General features: G+C 35.1%; 2 protein-coding genes across 4 annotated transcripts in view; both read left to right on the forward strand.

Moving 5' to 3' along the window:
* Positions 1–15,843, forward strand: part of LOC107081694 (gap junction gamma-1 protein-like) — a 24,901-nt gene extending 9,058 nt beyond the window's left edge. The window contains exons 3-4 of one of the 3 annotated variants that reach the window (XM_015369887.1): positions 9,709–10,972; positions 14,969–15,843. In XM_015369887.1, coding sequence (XP_015225373.1) covers positions 9,737–10,972; positions 14,969–14,971 — 1,239 coding nt within the window. In that variant the 5' untranslated portion in view covers positions 9,709–9,736 and the 3' untranslated portion in view covers positions 14,972–15,843. Of the gene's footprint in view, positions 1–6,367; positions 6,585–9,708; positions 11,554–14,968 lie in introns of those variants that run through there. The other 2 variants (XM_015369886.1, XM_015369885.1) reach the window with 2 other exon arrangements.
* Positions 15,844–16,097: 254 nt separating this feature from the next.
* Positions 16,098–21,443, forward strand: iba57 (IBA57 homolog, iron-sulfur cluster assembly). The gene is made up of 3 exons (XM_015369845.1): positions 16,098–16,543; positions 20,333–20,679; positions 20,906–21,443. The coding sequence occupies exons 1-3, from the start codon at positions 16,200–16,202 to the stop codon at positions 21,295–21,297; spliced, it is 1,083 nt and encodes a 360-aa protein (XP_015225331.1). The 5' UTR covers positions 16,098–16,199; the 3' UTR covers positions 21,298–21,443.
* Positions 21,444–21,451: the final 8 nt, after the last annotated feature.

The raw sequence follows: 21,451 nt of genomic DNA on the forward strand, positions 1-21,451 counted from the left end.
TCTGTCTGTCTGTCTGTCTGTCTGTCTGTCTGTCTGTCTGTCTGTCTGTCTTACTATTATAGGCCACACTATCCTCATGAATATTAACCACCTTTTTTAGCTATCATGTGATGGCAGTCCTTGTAAAAGGAACAATGTCAAATGATGTCTTGCAGGGGAACACTGTTATATTTTGCTGGCTACAGGCTCTCCAATCAATATTTATCACCACCAACAACAGTTTCCTGAAGCTAAAACAGTCTGACTTGTCTAAGGACAAAAGGACAGTTTCTTTTATTTGTTTTTAAAGTTTAACATTTGCTTGGGTGATGTATTATGTCATGAATTTGTTAAACATTTTTTTTCCCTATCAAAATACATAAATAAATGTATTTTATTAAAACAATTGTTAATGTTTCCCTAATTATCTAGTTTAGAGGATTTGTTAAAAAATCCTGATGTGTTTTTACATACAAAGGTTTTCACAATCACACAAAATGTAAAACATTTTTTTTGACAAAAGCAACAAAGGAATGTTAAATAATTATACTATATATATATAGTTGGTTTGGAAATGAACGTATGATGTTGTATACTGAATAAATAGCATATCTAAATGACTAAAGTCACATCTCTGCTTGCTTTGTGCTAAACTAGCCTGTTAGCAACCCTGTAATATGAAGCAGAGAGATGTCAAGTAACAAATTAAAAGTACTTTGTTACCTTACTTGCTTAAGTGGCTATCTGTACTTCCCTGGAGTAATTTTTTTTTTTTTTTTACAAAAACTATTACTTCTACTCCTTAGTTTTTTTGCAATTATCTTTACTTTCTACACCTTACATTTTAAAAATAGACTTGTTAGTTTTGTTTTATTTCAGCTCATTTTCATTATGACCTGTTGGTATTTAAAATAAACAAAAACCATCAAAACTATTTGTTCTATCAGTTCAATTAATTTCTTTATGGTTGGACTTGGTAAAGCACAAACTTGTTGCTCACTACCAAAATAAATGTTTTTTCAAGATGATGCAAAGTAAAAATTGACACTTTTACCATTAGTGTATAAAAGGAAGAAAATTGGGCCCAAGGAAGTTATCATCCTAAATTGTAAAAAGATTTTTCTTTAATAGGCTAGTGCAGTAAAGCATCTTTCCTTAACATTTTCCTGCATTACTTTTATACTTTATGTAGTTTTAAAAATTTTTACTTGAGTAAAAAAGCTGAAGTTGACTCTCATTTTTAAAGAGTGGAATTTCTACTTCTACTTGAGCAATAAGCATGAATGCTTTTGACACCTCTGTGCACAGGATATGGATATCATTCTTTTATGAAACAAAGGTTTGTAAAGTTGTTTAAGATTTTTATAATAACAGTATACAAGAACTAGCAATAACTAACCCCTAAGAAAAATATGGCATATAAAAAGACTGCACATCAGTGGAAATAAAACAACATTAACGCTTTCCTTTTCTGACATAAACAGAACATCTCTTACAAAACTCAACTGTAAAACAGAATAAATACAAAGACTGCACAGACCTGTTTGTTGTTTAGGGATTGCCTTCGAATCAATGAGTTGATGCAATCAACTGGTTTTCCTTGGATGGAGAACTTTGAATCAGTTTGGCTGTGTGATCTGGTGAATTGTAGGGTGCCTTGGGTGCCTTGGGATGGCGTGTTGTGGATTGGAGCTATATAAATAAACTGAATTGAATTGTTAAGACTCCCAAATACTAATTTGACCTTATGATTGATTACAGCATTCATTCTTTGGTAAAAGTCCACTCTAGCTTTTATTTGGTGGCACTTTCTATATTACCGGTAACTTCTCCAAATCTATCAGACTGTGAGAAAGTCTATCATTCACATCCTCTTTAGGTGACCTTACAGATATAGATACCTTTCCAGAGTCCTATTTTTACTGTATTAAGTAACTATTATTGTCAGTTTCAATGCAGGCTCGATCTTATTCATCTTCATATTCTGCTTAGAGGTAAAATTGACTAGCCATTTGGAACTGTTCACAATTTTAAATACCAAAATCTGGTATTATGTAATTGAAAGGAAAAAACAGAAAATGATACTGCCACATCTCAATTTCACTGTGGGTTTACTGTTTTCTTGTCATAGTATTGTTATGCTTAATTTGTCTTTAAAACTGTGACCCAGAAGTGGCTTCTCTCAGACGGTAACATATCCTTTGGGAAAAGCTGTATTTTTTTTTCTTTTGTTGTTTTAAATACATTTTTTTATTTAGACAGATGACATCATTAACTTTTCTATGTGCTGGCATTGAAAATGTTATTGAGAGGCAATGTTACCACGCATTTTTTTTTCAAAAGTGGTGTACTTCAGTTGCTAAAATATAGTTTCAGCCTTTCTTTAATGGTCTGTCAGTATCAGTGTACACAAATAAGTAATCTGAACAAGAGTAAGGCTCACATATCCCAGTCTGTTTAACTATTGCCTTATTTTAGTTTTTAGTTGAATTATGTGTTCTCTCTTACAGGGAATGATAATATATATATATATGTGACCGATAATGCGGAAACTGACAGAGAGACAGAAGAAAGAAAAGCAGTGGAAAGGAAAGAGATCCTTTGGACATAAAGAGAAAAAAGACAACAACAGAGAAAACAAAACCATATAACCATCTACTGTCTGAAAAAAAAAAAAAAAAGGGAACTGTTCCTTGTGGGCAGTCCTGGTGGGGAACCTGTAGGAGCTCCTGCAAAAGGCAACAGGGGAAAAAAAGGAACAAACAAGCAACAAGAGCAACAGCAACAACATTGGTAGCGGTGACATTAGTGAGCTTCTCTGAATTATGCAGCAGCTATACAGAAGCTTATGGAGTGTAATCATGTGTTAACTCAAAAGAAAAAAGACAAGCACATAGTTACAGTCAGATTCTGTACTTGTCCATCACTACATGCTGTGAAAAGACTTGCACACTGTGACAAATTCAGTTTTAACTGGACATATTGATGTGCCAACTGGGACTTGCTACTGTGAAGATCAAGTTTTGCAACTGTCAATGAACATCAACTCAAAATTACAAAAAGAAAAGCAACCGTTTCCACTTGCTAACTGTCTGCTCTAAAGTTTAAGCTCTCACTGTCACACCAAGATTGTTAGCTCTTGGGTCTCTATTTAGACAATTCAGTCAGAAGAAGATTTAAATATAGACTTTTAATAATATTTGCAGCCAAGTGCTGCTGTCTTTCTGTTCCTTTTTGAAAAGGACCCAAAACTGACCTCATTTTAATTTAATCTCAGTATAAATATTACATTTCTGTGAAGGCTTTATCATAAGCAATGATTAAAAAGTCTCAAAGTAGCTAGAATGTTCACAGTAACTCTGGAGGAGCTGTGGCTATCTACAACGCCTCTGGAAGATGATGTGTAGAAGGCACTTGGTCATACACACCTTAGTTAAACAGCTTATTTGCTGCAACATCATACATTCAAGATCTACAGAGTCCCACTGGTGGCCAAAATTGATATTTATTCAGGTGCGTTTAACCAGAGAAACATGTAAAAGCTGCAGGACTTTGTCCTCCAAAGACAGGAGTTGTTGTGCAAGAATTGAGATTAGACAAGAGATTTACCCAACAAGAGATGTTGACCAGTGTCTACCGTGGTGAGGGATGCGGTTACAACATAAATAGATTGACAGGCATCATGGACTAATTTGACTGGAAGAAGAATGACATAAAACACACAGACGAGGGCTTTCAAAGGGACCATTTCTTTGTAACCAACCAGTATTAAGCCACATCCTACAGTTTCAGAACCTACCCATACACTGATTCGACTGATACCAATCATTTCAAATAGCATGCATTAAAGCCTATCCAAAAAGCAAACCACAAAAAATCCTAAGTTTAGAAAACTCTCTGTGTAAATTAATGCAACAATTATTTCAATCTGAAAAACTCACACAAAGAGAAAAGACAATTAGGAGAATTTTTTTGATACAATTACTTTGTCTTTGGCGCTCAGAACTCGGCAGGAAACATAGCACTTGATTTGATAGATATGCATGAACAGGAGCAAAAAAGGCTTGAAACTGGTGGTGGAGTGGAGATAGATGAAGTTGATCAGTCTGTAGTCTGTTTAGCGAGACGGTCTGCTGAGCTTTATGGGGAGATCCAGTGGACTGCGTGAGCTGATACTAGAGCTTCACTCAGGGACCTGGAAGATGGAAGTCCAGTTGGATAACCCAGGTTGAAAGAACCTGTCCATAATCAGCAAGAATGAAGCGACAGTGGAGAGGAAAAACTCCCTGTTGGGAAGAAACCTCTGACTCAACATGGCGGTCTTCTGCCGGACCAGTTGAGATGAGACAGGAAACACAGTAAGAGTCCAGGAGGAATGGCACTCTGATGAAGCTTTAGCTATGATGGTTGAGGAGGGGCTGGAGGTGGGTTGAAACGGTGTCATCTGAATAAAGTCACAGCGCATCCGCCTCCTGCGCACAGGAGCAGACAGGTGCGTATTGGAGGTCTATTAAGATGAGCTTTGGATGCCGATTGGCTTTCGTGGAGGTGTGGTTCAAAGCTGATTGGCTGTGTCGCAGGTGGATGTATGAAAAAACAAGAAGTTTCTTCAGTTGAATTTTCCTACGCTCCATCTTTCATTTGAAATTTTGTGTTTACTGTGTCTTTAAACTTCAATTTTGGATTTAATGGATTTATGACCCCACCTACTGATTAAACCAGTACTTTTCTTAGTAGTAGTAGTAGTAATTAAATTTCTATTGCAAGTTTTGCAAACAATAAATCTTCAGATTTGTGCTTGCAATTCAAAAAACCAAGTGAAAAAGGCAAAGTTAAAAAAATGCTTTTAAAATTGCTTACTCTATTAGTACATTTATATATATGATATATAAATATACTATAAATCATCCTCGTTGATCCTTGAATTCCAGTGGGCTCATGACAACTCATTTTCTATCTGGACTAGTCCCAATTTAAGACCTAAATTCAGTAAAATTTTGATTAGACTCAAATTTTGTTTACAGTAATTTTTCATCTGTAGAGATTTCAATCAATTCAATCATTAACTTCAGTAGTTATGCTGTTATGTTGGTTTGGCTACAAGATAACTTCCAAAAAAAATATATAAAAGTTTGTGGTAGAATGTAACAAAATCTGAAAAGGCTCAAGGGCTATGACTACTTTTAGAAGTCTCTCTTACTAAAATATTGTTACTCTTCAAGCTATTATCTTATTGATGTAAGCAAACTAGAATTGTTGAGTATTATTCTTTGCTTTATAACCACATAAATAATAAAGTGAAAAGATTACCAAGGGCCATGTGAAAGCAACATTGTAAAACAATCACTGTGACAATGACCAGGCTTGTGTCATTAATGCAAACCAGACACTAAGACATTTATCTGTCCTCTGTTCCAACATAATTTTACTTTCCAAAATCTGACAGCAAGTTCTGGCACATAGAATGAAGTAATGTTTTCCAATTTTAATTTTTCCATCAGTTTTCCTTCTCCTCTGCCCTATATATATATATATATATATATATATATATATATATATATATATATATATATATATATATATAATCTTGTAGATTGTTGTGATACAACAGATGAAGTTGACAGCTAAAACTGTAAACCCAAAGTTGGAGAAGGGGTGTTGCGGGAATGCATAGTGAGATCTGTTCACTTTTCTGTAATCTGGCCATCTGCCGGGATGAAAGATCTAAATATTATGACACTTGACATGACTGAGTGTACCTGCTGGTTATATTTTAGCTGATCCGCACTGAGGCAAGGTGGCTTGTGTCTTGGTGACAGTTCTGTCCTCAAAGTCCCCGTCTTTCTCTCATGGCTATGAAGTTACTTCTTCATAGCCATCACCCACTGTAAACTCTTATGTAATCAAAAGATAATAAAGAGGCTGCAATCTGCAACTGTGGTACCTCACTGTGCACCCTCTGTAACCAAATTAGAGAGACACTGGTGCAAAAAATCCTTAGGAACAATTTGGGAAGTCTTAAAAGCAGCGATATTGTCTCAGTAAGCTATTACTATTTTTACATCTTTGAAGGTATGATAGCATGGAACAAGAACAGAAGAATCAAGAGTAAGATAAAGTAAGAGAAAGAGAGAGAGAGGAAGCTCATCATGTGTTACAAATGTTGCTCATGAATGTTGGGGGAGGTTAGTCTGTGTTGCAAATAACACGTTCCTTCAGTCGGGTGTTCATTTCAATCTGCAGTACAATATCCTCAAGTCTGAACCCTTGGATGAGGATCACTTGCCAGAGGATGATTTTTTTTTTTTTTTTCTTATACTTCCTTCTTGGGCAGAAGGCTGGTGTAATAGAAACCAGACACAAGCCAGCATGTGAGGCATCCATCCACTGCGGCGAGACCTCACTTCTTCGCAGAGTAGAATAACAGGATTAGAAAGAGAATTATAGTTCAGAAAAGTAAGTTCCGACTTCAGTTTTTTTTAGTTAATTTGGATTTTTTTTTAAAGAAGGTCTGTTAGGATGAAAAGTGGATCAGTCTGTTTAGAAATAAAGAGTGTGGGGAAAAGAGGACTGCAGAAATGGGAATGCATGTGCAACTTTTTCAGGTGAGTTGCATTAGTTACATCATTTTACCCACAATTTATTTTGCAAAGATATTCTGTAAACTAATTTTTAATGTTCCAAATGNAGGCTAAATGTAGAGAAATTAGTAAAACTTCAAATATACATTTATACACTACAAGGGTTTTAATGAGGTTTTTTTTACGTAAATATGATCATTTATTTCACGATGTGTGGTTCTGAAATATTGACATATATATATTGTTAAACGTTTATGGTACAAGATTACAACTAGATTATTTTTTTGTCATGCAAATGAAAATTCTTTTCTATTCAATGTTTTTTAAGATTTGTAAATTGTTTAATTTGTTTTGATTTAATCCTTATAATAGAAATAAGTTAAAATAAAAAAACATTTTAATTTTAACAAACCTACTAAAACATAAAACAAGTTTTGATCTCATTTTTTGTTTATGTTCAGTGGATTTTTATACTTATTTATTTAATAATTAAAGGTTCTTGCTCCCTTTACCTTTGTTTTAAGTTTTATTTATCAGAGCGGATCACTGTGGGTAGTATTAAGCAGTCAAAACGCATTTTTTTTTGGGTAGTGTCATTTGCAGTCTACACTACCTTTTTTAAACATTTGTGAGATTTAATAAACAAAACAAAAAAGATGCATATATGTTAAAAGTCAAGATGTATCCCACATAAATCCCACTTGATTTATGTGGGAAATTATTTTCTTTACATCTCTTTCTATTACAATTTAACTAATTGATGCTACAAGTTTCCTGCTTTTAATTTATGTTTGCTAAAATGCTGGAACAAATTAAGGTCTGATCAAAAGAACAATAAAGAAATATATTTATTAAAAGAACAATCAAACACATCGACAAACTGATGATATGAAGGAAAACTGTTGTGAATAAAACTTGAATAGTATCTTTGAGACTGAGACTGTTGTGGACATCTGACCATCTCCTGTACTGGGAGGACTGGAAGAGGAGTGGAGGCCTGGTGTTTGGAGCAACAATCCTCTACTGTTCACTGGGTAGATGGCACATCAAACACAGGCAGTACAGTATCACAGTCATGAGATCACTGCGGACTCTTTCGTTCTGTATATTGGATAAAAGTCCTAAATTATCTCATTGCCTCACTTCTGCAGGGATGCTGGTTCTGAGGAGAGTATGACCCTATGCCATCTTATGTCATCTTTTTTTTCTTCCTGTATGACAATCGGCATATTATGCCAAAGCATGCCGAACAAACCATGCTTTGATTCAAAAATGGTCTTTTCACCTATTCCAAATCATTAGTATTTGATCTTAGGTATGTTCTCTGTTTCTGAGGGTGTGGTGCTCTTTGGTCTGTTTCATTTATGACAATGATTCTTAAGTAATGTGTCTGATGAAGGGCTTTTTCTTTGTCTTTTAATCTTTTCTTTGCTATTGTGTGTAATTTTCTTCTATCGTTACCAAGCATTCAATTCAAGACAATCTTACATTGCAAAATCCCTTTGAGGTAAACAAAAGAATGCCATATGTTTGCAATTCAATGAAAGCAAGAAAACAGAAATTGCTCTTAATTGAAGCTATCTTATCTTTAATGGGGATATGAAAGCAAATACTTCCATGCGTAGCAGATCAAGTAACTGTGGTTTGACTCCATTTATGGGATTTTTTTTTTTTTTTTTTAAAGAAGTTGACTTTTTATTATAACTAAAGAACTAAAAATTCTTTCTAATGCAAATAACCTGTGATTTAAAATTAATTTTCCATGAATATTTTCCAGAAATATATTAAGTAAAAAAGTTTGTTCTATATCATAAAAGTAGTCATCAGACTGCTGAACTGTAATCATTAAAGACAAACTTTTTTAAGCTAGTTTTAAATCCTATAGCATTTATTTTCCTATAGCACTATACAATAATTATCCTATTATTTTTTACAGCAATGTACTTTCCCTAATGTGTCTTTTTTGTATACAGCACTTTAAGGCACCTGCTAATCTTATTTAGTAGAAGTGTTGTCTCTCTATGCAACAAGGATTGTACCCCTGCAATATACTGAAGAGAATTATAATTTTTGTGAAGATGCTCTTTTCCACATTACACAGGATGTGATCTGATTCCAGTGTCTGAAATAAAATATGCAATATCTAATCCAGATATTCTTCACTCAAATATTTTGTTTGCTTTTGTCCTATTGTAGTCTGGAATGCTACTATTATTTGCATGTGAATGATATCCCTTTATTCAGGGATATCATTAATATCAGAGCAACATTAATATGTACATAAAAGCAAACTGCTTGTTTCTAAGATGCTGAAAAAAACAAACATTTTAGAAGTAAGTGAATCAGAATCACTGCAGCTTCTCTGTGTAACATCTACACTGTATATATCTGTAACTTGTATCCAACTGCTAATATTTTGAGATCTGTTATGGATTTTTTCATGACGGAGCTAAAAACTCAAAAGCGTAAAACAAAGTCCCCTTTTATATTTTAATCATCTTTCCACTACTGAAGCTCCTTGTTGCTTCTATAAAGGTTTGTTTTACTGTTTGATTATTACTGACACACCTAGAATGATTTCCACAGCCCAAAATGTTTGTGAAAACACACAAAAAAAATGGCTATTTCATATTTTCTCCCTTTCAACACTATTTTAATTCTCTGTTTATGAGATTATCATGTATTCTCTTCAAGTGTCTCTCATCTTTGTCTTCAATGGTAAAATACAGGGATGTATATGTTGGTTTTTCCCCTTTGCTATTTACTCCTGAGAATTTTTTTTTTTGCCTTTCTAGTTTGTACCTTGTGCCTTAAACATACCTTTACATGACTATGTACTCAAATCTTTGCACATTATTTCATTATTAATTGCAGTCAAGTAATTTCTTAAATGGTAAAGGGGATTGGTCATAGGACTGCACAAATGTCACTTTTATTTTAGTTCAATTGTTTATTTTAATGATCAGTCTAATAAGCTACACTCTATAAAGCTATGATTAAAGCTTTTCGAAATGTTTTAGATCTCCTTAGTTGAGGAAATAATCATCAAAGGTGACCATGGAAATATGTTTCCCCCTCAAGATTAAAACTGTGGTTTAGATCCAGAAATGTTGGTTAAATTTTTAAAATGTCATCGTTTGTTTTACAGATTGTAGTTAAAAGCCTGTAGGAGCAACATGAGCTGGAGCTTCCTTACCCGACTTCTGGAGGAGATCCACAACCACTCCACATTTGTGGGGAAAGTGTGGCTCACTGTGCTCATCATCTTTCGCATTGTACTCACAGCCGTAGGAGGAGAGTCCATCTACTCTGATGAGCAGACTAAATTCACCTGCAACACTAAGCAGCCGGGCTGTGACAACGTGTGCTATGATGCCTTTGCCCCTCTTTCACATGTTCGGTTCTGGGTCTTTCAGATAATCATGATCTCCACTCCCTCTATCATGTACATGGGCTACGCCATCCACAAGATAGCACGATCCTCAGAGGTTGAGCGCAGGAAACACCAAAGACTCCACAAGAGGCCGCCTCCTCATACAAGATGGAGAGAAAGTCAACCTCTTGAGGGTGACCTGGAGGAGGAGGAAGATGATGATGCTGAGCCCATGATCTATGAAGATGCACTTGAGGTTCATGATGGCAAAGTGCAGCCTGTTAGCAACACTGGCAAAGATCCACCCAAACATGATGGGCGCAGAAAAATCCTGCAACAAGGCCTAATGAGAATCTACGTTCTCCAGCTCATGTCCAGAGCTATTTTTGAAATTGCTTTCCTGGCGGGACAGTATCTCCTATATGGATTTCGAGTGAATCCTTCCTACGTGTGCAACAGGATACCTTGTCCACACAGAGTGGATTGTTTTATCTCCAGACCTACAGAGAAAACAATCTTCCTCCTCATTATGTATGTGGTGAGCTGTCTTTGTCTCGTGCTGAATGTCTGTGAGATGCTTCACTTGGGAATCGGCACATTTCGGGACACGCTTCACATGAAGAGAAACCGTGGTCGACGTCCCGGGTCCTATGGCTATCCGTTTTCACGCAACATCACAGCCTCGCCACCTGGGTACAACCTTGTAATGAAAACAGACAAACCCAGCAGGATTCCCAACAGCCTTATCCCCCATGAGCAAAACATGGCCAACGTAGCCCAGGAGCAGCAGTGCACCAGCCCGGACGAGAACATCCCCTCCGACCTTGCAAGCCTGCATCGGCACCTAAGAGTTGCACAGGAGCAGCTGGATATGGCCTTTCAAACCTATCAGATCAAAAACACTCAGCAGACCTCCAGAACAAGCAGCCCTGTTTCTGGGGGAACTGTGGCAGAACAAAATCGAGTCAACACTGTCCAAGAGAAGCAAGGAGCAAGACCAAGATCAGCTACAGACAAGGCTACGACCATCGTAAAAAATGTAAAGACCTCTGTATGGATATAAAGATTCACCTATTATAGGAAACTGACATTAAACTAATAAACTACAAAACTGTAATAAAGGATGAAGAGATTTAACTATGGACAGCAGGATGTAGGGGCACTAACACTCTAGTCTCTGAAAATACAAAAAGCAGAAAACACAGAGATCAAACTCAAAATAATGAATCATTTCATAGGAGTAGATGTTGATTATAGTTAACAACATATACCTGCTTAGCTTAGCATCTTTAATTCCAGCTAAACTTCATGACACACATGGTCTCCAATGAAAACTGACTGATTTATGTGGAGAAACAAAGCTTTAAATGTTAGCTATCGTAGTGAAAAATGGACAGTAAAGCACTTAAATAGCACTTTTTTTGTTTTTACATAGACTATTATCGATCTAAAGATATGTGTTTTACATTAAGATACATACTTTTTGGAGGTAGAAGCAATGTAATAACAATTTCTTCAATTGTGACGAGAAGCGGTAAAGACTTTTTTTAGGAAACATTTGCACAGTGTTGATCTTCAGTCATTCGTGCAAAGCCCTGATCTCTGTGTTACAGTTTTCCAAAAGGGTTATGTAAAATAAAACAGAAAATAAATACATATTGTAACAACTTTCTTTACTAAATACCAATATCCTGTGAGAAGACTATCCATTATTTATAGCTGGGAACTTGAACAGGTACAGTCATATTTCTGACAGAAATCCAATCACTGATCATTCATTAAACTCTTACCTTAAATTCAGTTGGATTTATATTTTCAATTTATCTCTGCTACTGAAATGTTTGAGCAATATGGAATTCTGCCTTCACTGCTTTCAATTTTCAAAGTGCCTCCAATTCTTAAAGTCTGTTTCCGTATTAATTTGGTGAATTAATTAAATTGAAATCTCAAAACTTCCTGATGTCTAGTAGCTCAGTATGCTTCAGTGACTTATTGCCCAAACAAGGGCATGTCTCTAGGAACACAAGCTCTCCAATCTAAACTTAGAAACTCTAAGTAAGTTGGCCTCTTGAAGTCCAAAACTATTTATCTGTTCAAAAATACCAAAATCCGTTAATAAAGCAATTTCTTGAAGTCATTAAAAACTGATTTCAACAATCGCAAACATACAAAATTACTACAGCATAAAGTGATAAACTGCTGATATTATGACATATTGCACCTATACATTTAGAAGAAGATACATTTATTTAGAAATTGGATCGACTCAGGACACTTTCCATAAAATTAAATTGATCCACCCATCAAATGCCAAAAGACTTGCTTTGGTTTATTGTCAGGCAGACATTAAAAGTGTGTCTTTATTCATTCATCAGAAAAAGAGATCATGATAAACAAAGGGACTGAAGATATTGGGTTTGCTAAGTTATAGTATTAGCATAAGAAATATATTGTACAATTAGACACTTATTTTTATTTTTTTTTACAAATAAAACCTGAAAAGTGTGGCACGCCTTTAGGTTTCCTATCCCGGCTTAATACTTTTTCCAAAGAGTTTTTATACCCACTTACAGCAAACAGTTTTTCAGGCTATTTCTCAACTATTTTAAAACATAAAGAGCCTTTCTTTAAACAACTATTGCTTAAAAGGCAGTTTTTTTTTTTTTTTTAGTTTTTTTTTTTAGAGAGGACTGATAATAGCTGTCCAGTCGGTAGATTCTTCTCCCTGAGATGGAGTCTATGCAGCTCGTCCTCAGTTACCTGATGACTGCTTCTCTGATCGATGCTGTCCTCCATTGGCCAGCACTACAGCTGTTAGATAATTTGCAGAAAATAAAAAAAAGAATACACAGTCATGTATCCTCTTAGTTGCACTTCAATATTCGGCACCATTTTCTGTATCTGTTGGTCACATTGATGCTTGTAGCTCTAATGTGATAACATGTATAAATGTGAATACTATTTAAAGGCACTGCAAATCTGCCAAATGGATGTAACAGAACAGAAGACACTCTTTAAAACATGGTGGATGTGAAAGCAATAAAATAGAAATAAAACTGTAAGAAAACAGTTTTAAAACAGTTCATTCTAAGAAGCATCATAACTGAGGGAAACCAAAACTTTAGCCGTTACACAAATCATTGCATACAGTATATGACCCAAAATATATACAATATATACTGTTTTAGTATTTTTTTCAGGTGGTTTAATTGTTTATATTTATATTAAATTAACGACTTGGCAAACAACTAACAGATTTGGGGTAAAATCCAAAGGCTGCTATTGACATATATCTACTCTTGTCCAGATTCGACTGACTTCAAAATAATACTGAGAAAAACTGAGGGGCCTGAACGAAAGTTCCCTGTTCTTAATGGTGAAGATAATTAGGATTTGTACTATGTTGCTACAGTATGTTGCTGAGGACAGAATCAGTTCAGATTCTGAATAATAGAATTTTTATTTTGTTGAGGCAAGCTGAGCTTTGTAGTGGCAAAAGGCTTGCTGACTGCATTGGTGTCAAAAAGCCAATCAGCCATTAACAGATTATCATCTCAAGGGGAGCCAAAAGAGAAAGAAAACAGGACCCTGCTAGTACAATAAAAAGGAGAATAATCTTGTGCATGCATAATTGCATAAAATAGTGAAGTGCTTAAGCTTTCCAAAGATGTTCCAACGTCACTGAAAAATCCTTACTACGGTAATAATCCTAACACAATCAAAACACAGAAAAACTCGCTCATCTACTTTTTACTGCAGCGCTTCCTTTGTTCCCAATAACAGGACTTAATTATAGCTGCAAGCTCTTATATCCACTTTGTCTTTCATCAAGGGCTGCAACAAACGTCTATTTTGCACGCTGAAACTGTTGATTATTTTTTCAATACCTTTCGATTAATTATCAGATAGCCAAAGATTTTTTAAAGAAGATTTTTTAATAAATTAAACCAGGTGAAACTCAAACTTTTCCACTAGAGGAGTTTTGAAGTTTTTAATCTTAAAGGCAAAATGCCTTTAAGATTAAGATTAATGCCTTTGGTATAATTACTGCTCTAAAAGCGTTGCTCTGTCAGCCAAATACATGTTTTAGAGTGTCTATACTTTAGTTACCTATTAATCGATTACTAAATTAGTTGATGATTATTTCAATAATCAATTAATCATGATTAATCCAATTAATTGTTTCATTCCTACTTTTTTCATAAATCAAATACTTTGGCGGGACAAACAATCAATTGTTAATTCTGATGAGATTATAATCATGCAGCAAATCAATTATTTTAAAATATGAGTAGACTATGAAACTGTTTATAAATAATTATCAACTAAAATTGCCACAAATGTAGTCTATCTTTTTGCACTTACACACCAGGTCACCAAGAGGTCATGCACAGTAAAAAATTGTCTTGGGTGATTTTTTTTTTTTTTTCAAATGTGATAAAACATGTTTTAAAGGTAAATTAAATCAGAAATAACTTGTTAAGAATCCAGATTAGTTTTGGCATTAAGCTTTTAAGGAGAAAATCCGGCTACGTATGAGACCCTTACAAATGAAAAGATAAGAGGACTTAAGATTGGAAATTAATCAAAATGTGGTTAAATAAAGTATGGTGGGTAAAATAAGTTTAAAACAAACATTATCTCACTCAAAATGTAATATTTCTGTCTATCTGAAATTAAAATCTGATGTATAGTTTTGAAACACCAAAGTAATCCACGCACACACCCCAAATCAAAAAATGTAAAAACTCTGACTTCATATGTTTGATGCTGTAGAATGTTACAGGGAATAAATACTTAACAACAGAAAAACAAGCACGAAACATTATCTAGAAAGCATTCCTCCTGCTATGTGCAAATGATTATCAGTTGCTTTGATAATAACTGATGGCCTATAAAAGGTTCCATCGAACCAAAGTATTTCAAAGAATAACACAATTGCTAAAAGCAGAGACCGTAACAAAAAGTATTCATGTTGCAAACGATACCAATGGCATTGCTTACAACTGCGTTTTTAAACTTTTGAATGTTCCAGTGAGCGCTGGTGGAGCCAGAATCTGGAGATGGAAAAGAAGAAGCCATAAAGTGGAAGTGGAAGGGACATCATTTCACCATTAACCAGCCATGACCAAGTTCCCCTTGTAAGATTCCTGACACCCGAGTCAAAAGAATAACCAAAAGAGTTGTCCATAAGTCCACAAGAGCCAATGAGCCTTCACATAGAACATCAGAGAGACCTGGAAAAAAGTAGGTGTAGCTAGCATGGCCTTATACACATTAACTGCCCAAACAACCTGATGAAGCTTGTTTAAACTTTGCAGTAGGGTTTTGGGAAAGCCAACATTACAAAGTCAATTAGATAAGTCCTGAACATTTTTTGGGGCACTTTATTAGAAATGTTTGGAGGAATGGTTAACCCAAAAATATCATGGTTTTATATAATGGTTTTAAGTCATTTAAGTCATGATGTGGACTATCTTAAAGCATACAGTACTGACATACAGATAAATGCAGAAATGTATCAGGGCATATAAATCTGAATACAAACAGAATTTGCATTGTCAAGTAATGCAATAGGTTTAAAATATAGGACCAAGGAAACACTTAATTTGAGTGTTCAATAATTACAAAGCATGTCATTCCTTTATTATAATTGTTTTTTTCTACCCATAATTTTATTTGTAGACTATTTCTCTTTGGACAGTTAGGTTTGTACCTGACAACTAGTGTTAATTTCATGTCATTACAACGACATATACTCATATGAAACAAATGTTGACGTGTTTGGAACATATCTAACCCACTGAGTATATGCATATTGTAATATCTCTTCAAAGTATGACTGGTCAAAGTGCTTGTGGGGGAAAAAATCATGTTTTATTTGCAGCTTCTTTCTTTTCATATATTATCACCTACTACTTGTTTTTGTTTTTCTGTTAAATTATACAGTAGAAATGTCACAATAAAAGTGGTACAAAAAATTTCACACAACAGGTCTCAATTTTTGTGTCGAAATCTCGGCGTTCTAGCAAATGTATAATTGATAATAATAATTGATATATAATTGATTAATCTGACTAATTTAAAGTGGATTTCCCAAAAGAGAGACGGAACTCTTCTCAGCAAAAACAACTTTCGAGCAAAGTATGCTGTGACACCAAAATGGCGCCCACCGTGTTGACGTAAGATGTTAAGTTATCGATAACACTGATGTAATCCGTTATTCACATTTTATATACCACCACACTCCAATGTAAGCGTATAAAATGGCAGGTTTGTGTTTTGTCCGTGGAGCTTTTATCGGTCTGGGCTTTAAAACGGGAAAACGAAGCAGTTTGTCGGTTACGCTTCTCTTGGGAGCTGCGACTCAAACCAGGATCCGGGTCAAACAGTACAGCCAGGGCGCGGAGAAAAATGGTCGCGGTCAGTTTGTTTGTTACCCCCTTCCGCACAGGACCCTGTTGAAGATTGAAGGCCAGGACACAAGCCCGTTTCTACAGGGAATTATAACCAATGACATGAAGCTGCTGGAGGAGCCTGAGTGCGCTGCCATGTACTCACACATGCTGAATGTTCAGGGACGAACATTGTATGACATCCTGTTATACAGGTGAGAAAGGGTTGCTTTTATTATTTTATTAACAATTACCAATTTGATCCTTTCTTATTTTAAAGGCCTACTGGGTCTGCAAAAAGTATCCACCTCCCTTTTAACCACAAACCCAAATCCACTGTATGTGATGGAGCAGTTAGTATCTTTAATATCTGAGAATTCAGCAACAGCTTTGTGCAAATAAAATACTCTTTAGGTTTAAATGTTATGAATATCAAAGACTGAACAGGCACTACAGGATGCAAAGTGTAAGTTTAAACACCAAAAGTTTTAAAAACTCCAATATCATTTACAATATGCATTTATTTCTTAATTTCTTCCTGCTTTTGCTTCCTTTTTAGGGCTGCATCTACCGGATATTTTTTCTTTGTTTCGATTATTTGATCAATAATTGCATAGCAAAAGATTCCTTAAAGGTTTTATACAGAATTAAACCAGGGGAAACTAAAACTTTTCAACTGTGGAGTTCTGGATCCAGCCTATTGACAGCAGAAAAAGGTTTTCTAATCTTAAATGCAAAATATATTTTAATATATTTTTCACAATTTTGCTATAATTACTGCTCTAAGTGGGTTGCTCTGTCTGCTAATGGCATGTTTTCGAGTCTATACTAATAGACTAATTTGGCTATCGGATTATTAATCGATGAATCATAGAAATAATTGACAGATAAATCAATTTGCAAAACAATCGTTTGTTGCACCCCTAGTCCATACTCCAGGTAACGATTAATTGATTACTAAATTAGTTGATGATTATTTCAATAATGGATTAATCACGATTAATCCGATTAATTGTTTTAGCCCTGATCCCTTTAGTTATTCTTTGATCTCATGTCATACAATTCAATTCAGTTTATAGAAAATAAGCCAAGTTATTGCTAAATTGTGATAAGAAACAGAGCACATCCCTCACAAATTATCAGTTGAATGCAGAAGCGCGAGTCGTGGCTTTGGACTGGAACAAAATTTGAACACTAAAGTGACAAACACCAGTGCACCACAGTGAGAGTATTTAGACGTAATTATTGATTATTTATTATGCAATAAAATGTTTCAGGTGTATTTTATTTATTTTTATTTATATAGATGCAGGTATTTACATTCTGATTATATGCATTTAAAAAAAAAGAAAATAAATAAAATTAAGTACGATTTTTATTTTTTATTCTTCCTTATTATTTACATTTTTAACTTTGTTTACCAAAGCACTATCTTAGCAGCTAAAGCTTATCTTAATTGGCTTATCAACAGGACAGTGGTCCCAATAGGCCAGCATTTCTACAACAGAATGGGTAAACAAGTATCAATGTGTTGCTTTGGTCTAATCAAAGTCCAGTTGAGTCCAGTCTTAAGCTGATTAAAATGTGGAGTGGAACTTTAGATTTGGGGTCAAGACACATTTAGTCAAACATTATGGGCCTGAGATTAATTAAAACTCTACAGACTCAAACCTTGGCTTATAAGAATGGTGGAACATGTTTACTGTTTAGATATACCGGTAACTGGTTTAAAATCTGAAAGGCCTATTTTAGAAATTATGTTAAAAGTCCTTATTATAAAGAAGGAAAAATTGCTCCAAACCTCAAAAGGATGAACGAATGCCACCAATAAGTGATCTCTAAAGCATTTCCTATCTCACTCATTTGAAAATAAACTTTAATGGGTGTTAATTTCTTTCTAATGCTTTTTTGTATTGGGTGTAAAACGGGTATTATTTGATAGTGTAGATCAGTTTTTGCTGATGCTCTATGAATGAGGCCATTGATTTTTATATCACTGGATTTTACATTGTTAATTAGGGTTGAATTATAGAAAAAACAACGATTCCTCTAGTCAAGCTTAGTCATTTATTAGTAAAGTTTATGAATGCATTATGTTTACTCGCCAGCGTATTTAAGTATAGTGGTCCGTTACACTCCAAAAGCTATGCTGAGAATCAGGCTAATACACTCCTTTTTCTTTTTATGCACCAGTCAGGAGGACAAACGCTGGTTAAGCTGAAACTATTAATTACAACTGAACTGTGCTGTGTAATAAGCATAATGAAACACTGTGTTTTTAAACACATTTACCTCCTTACTTGTTGACATGGGGGAAGCCCTGTGAAAACCGTGCTGTTAAGACTGTCATCAGCTCACTGAAGCTCAGACAGCTTAGAACAAGTTTAAAAGAAATCGCTCCCAACCCTGGTCAGGGGTTCATGCTTTGAAGGCTGTTTGTAGAATGATCACAACACAGCTTTGCTCTTCAAGACTCCTTTATTTGGCCGATCCGAGGTATTCTTTAAATTATATTTTATCTTATTAGCAACTTGCATAATATGAAACTCTCGGAGAGGATGCATGTCTACTTGGACTGGGTGCTTCTAAGGTCAGAGCCCCTGACTTGGGACACAACCATAGATGCAGCTGGCATATTGATCCACGCATGAGAGCAGAAATAAACACTTTTCCACACAACAATAACAGTTAAGTCTTCTGACTTTGGCCTTTGGACAAGCAAACTTTCAAGGCCACAGAAATAAAACTGTGTACATGCTTGTGGTTAGTGCAAAGGAAAATCTGAATAAAATTGCATAACTGAAAAAAAAAAAATCATTCAGCCGTAGTTCCAACACTACTTATTGATTAATGGTCAGGCAGAGTAAACATTTCTGTGTATCATGACAATGTACATGCTTTAATTAGAGACATATTTTGTAAAAACAAACCATAAATAAGGGATCCTTGCTCATTCTTAAATTAGAATAGCATAGTGTTGTTGACATAACTCCAGCTCTAGTGGCTGATTCGGGATGTCCTATCCAGTGAGACATATTAATGAATGAAGTGCTTGAAGGAAGTTTTAATAAAAGATAAATACCTTCATGTAGAATTGGTTAAAGAAAAAAAGCAAAATGTCTATCAAGTGTACAGAGAATTGGACCTGAGAGAAGCAACTGGTGAACATCTCTGCGCTGTCATCAGGCAGAAAATCCAAACATACAAAATAGGGTTGAAAAAATTTATTAGATTCATTGTGATTAATTATTGAAATAATCGTCAACTGTTAATCATTAACTGGAATATAGAGACTTATACTTGCCTTTAGCTGACAGAGCGTCCCACAATGAGCAGCAATTATACCAAAATTGTAAAAGAAAATTATGTAAACATTTTGCACTTAAGATGAAAACATGTATCTGTCAATATTCTCTATCCAGAACTCCAAAAGTGAAAAAAAAAATTTTTTCAGTGGTATAATTTAGTAAAAAATCTTCACTTTTGGCTATCCAATTATTAATCGATTAATTGAAAAGATAATTGACAGATTAATCGATTTGTAAAATACTCTGTAGTTGCAGTACTAATACAAATATAAGGTGTTTTGCTCAGCTAAGTAGGATACAACATTTTTTACAACACACACCTTGTTTGGAGGTACACAGTTCTTTCTAGTTAAAAGCAAAATATGTTATTAATTGCAGTTATCTAATCCTGTTTTCATGGTTCTACCGGCTACTAAGCCTGTAGAATCATATTACAGGAAATGGAGAAGACTTGAATTCCACTAAGCATAAGAAAAAATTACTTTCTGAAAGAAAATTGTTTAACTTTAAAACATTTTTAGTTTCACATTTCTTCTAGTAGGCATGCTTGTTCCTCTATGAAATCTGCACAGACTGTGTCAAAATATAGTCTTTACCTTGGCAAAATAACTGCATTTTGTGTTTAACTCACATTTTATGGTGAATTGACTTTTTACACTACTTAACTTAAACCTAATTTGTTTTATTTTCCTTCAGTCTGAAAGGAGGAGGAGAACATGGCGTTTTCCTTGAGTGTGACAGCATGGTTGAGAGCTCAGTGCTAAAACACTTGAAGGTTTACAAGATCCGGCGAAATGTGAACATCAGCCTCTGTCCGGAGCTGTCGGTGTGGGCAGTACTTTCACAGCAAGGAAGCCCAAATCAAGACACATTTAAACCTGAGCTATCTGACCCTGGAAAAGCTCTGGTGTGGGAGGCTGATCCCCGAACTGCGCAAATGGGGTGGAGACTGGTCATGCAGAGTCAGATTGACCCCTTAGAGATCATTTCATCTTGTCAGAAAGGAGACACAGAAGATTACCACAGACATCGCTACTCAATAGGTATGATCTACAATTGAGTGTCCAGTTTTTATCACATAAGCATAAATGATTTGAGGAGTCAGATGAGTATATATATATATATATATATATATATATATATATATATATATATATATATATATATATATATATATATATATATATATATATATATATATATATATATATATATATACATATATTGTTGATATTATGGCATTTATTTTTTCTCTCTCGTACCACATAGGACTTCCTGAGGGAGTAAATGATCTTCCCCCTGGAGTAGCACTACCACTGGAGTCTAACCTTGTCTTCATGCAGGGTATCAGCTTCAGCAAGGGGTGCTACATCGGTCAGGAGCTCACGGCCAGGACTCATCACACTGGGGTAATTCGGAAACGCCTCATGCCAGTACGTTTCTCATCTCCAGTCCAACAATTCGGGGAAGGAGCCACGCTCCAGACGCAGTCTGGCAAACCAGCTGGTAAACATCGATCTGGCGTCGGGGAGCTGGGTCTGAGCCTAATTCGCACCGCTCATGCCAAAGAAGTGTTGACGCTGAAATCCTCCGACGACACAACAGTGACACTTCAGGCCTCTGTGCCAGACTGGTGGCCTACAGACGTAAAAATGAACTGAAGAGGACGTTTTGTTGCTCCTTGAAATGTGACGCATATCAGAGCTGACATATTTAAGACAGACAAAACCCTCAAGAAGAGTTTAATTGCTTTGGAAAGCTTCTCTTATTTTCTAATATCTCTATTTCTTAATCTATTGAAAATTTAGTATTCAT

The sequence above is a fragment of the Cyprinodon variegatus genome, unplaced genomic scaffold, assembly GCF_000732505.1.
Source record: "Cyprinodon variegatus isolate N-32 unplaced genomic scaffold, C_variegatus-1.0 Scaffold39, whole genome shotgun sequence".
Taxonomy (NCBI): domain Eukaryota; kingdom Metazoa; phylum Chordata; class Actinopteri; order Cyprinodontiformes; family Cyprinodontidae; genus Cyprinodon; species Cyprinodon variegatus.

Bases quoted from the DNA above. Each gene is read 5' to 3' on its own strand.
- iba57 (XM_015369845.1), top strand. From the start codon at position 16,200: ATGGCAGGTTTGTGTTTTGTCCGTGGAGCTTTTATCGGTCTGGGCTTT. The intron at 16,544-20,332 runs GTGAGAAAGGGT...ATTTTCCTTCAG, and splicing joins TATGACATCCTGTTATACAG to TCTGAAAGGAGGAGGAGAAC. The intron at 20,680-20,905 runs GTATGATCTACA...CGTACCACATAG, and splicing joins CAGACATCGCTACTCAATAG to GACTTCCTGAGGGAGTAAAT.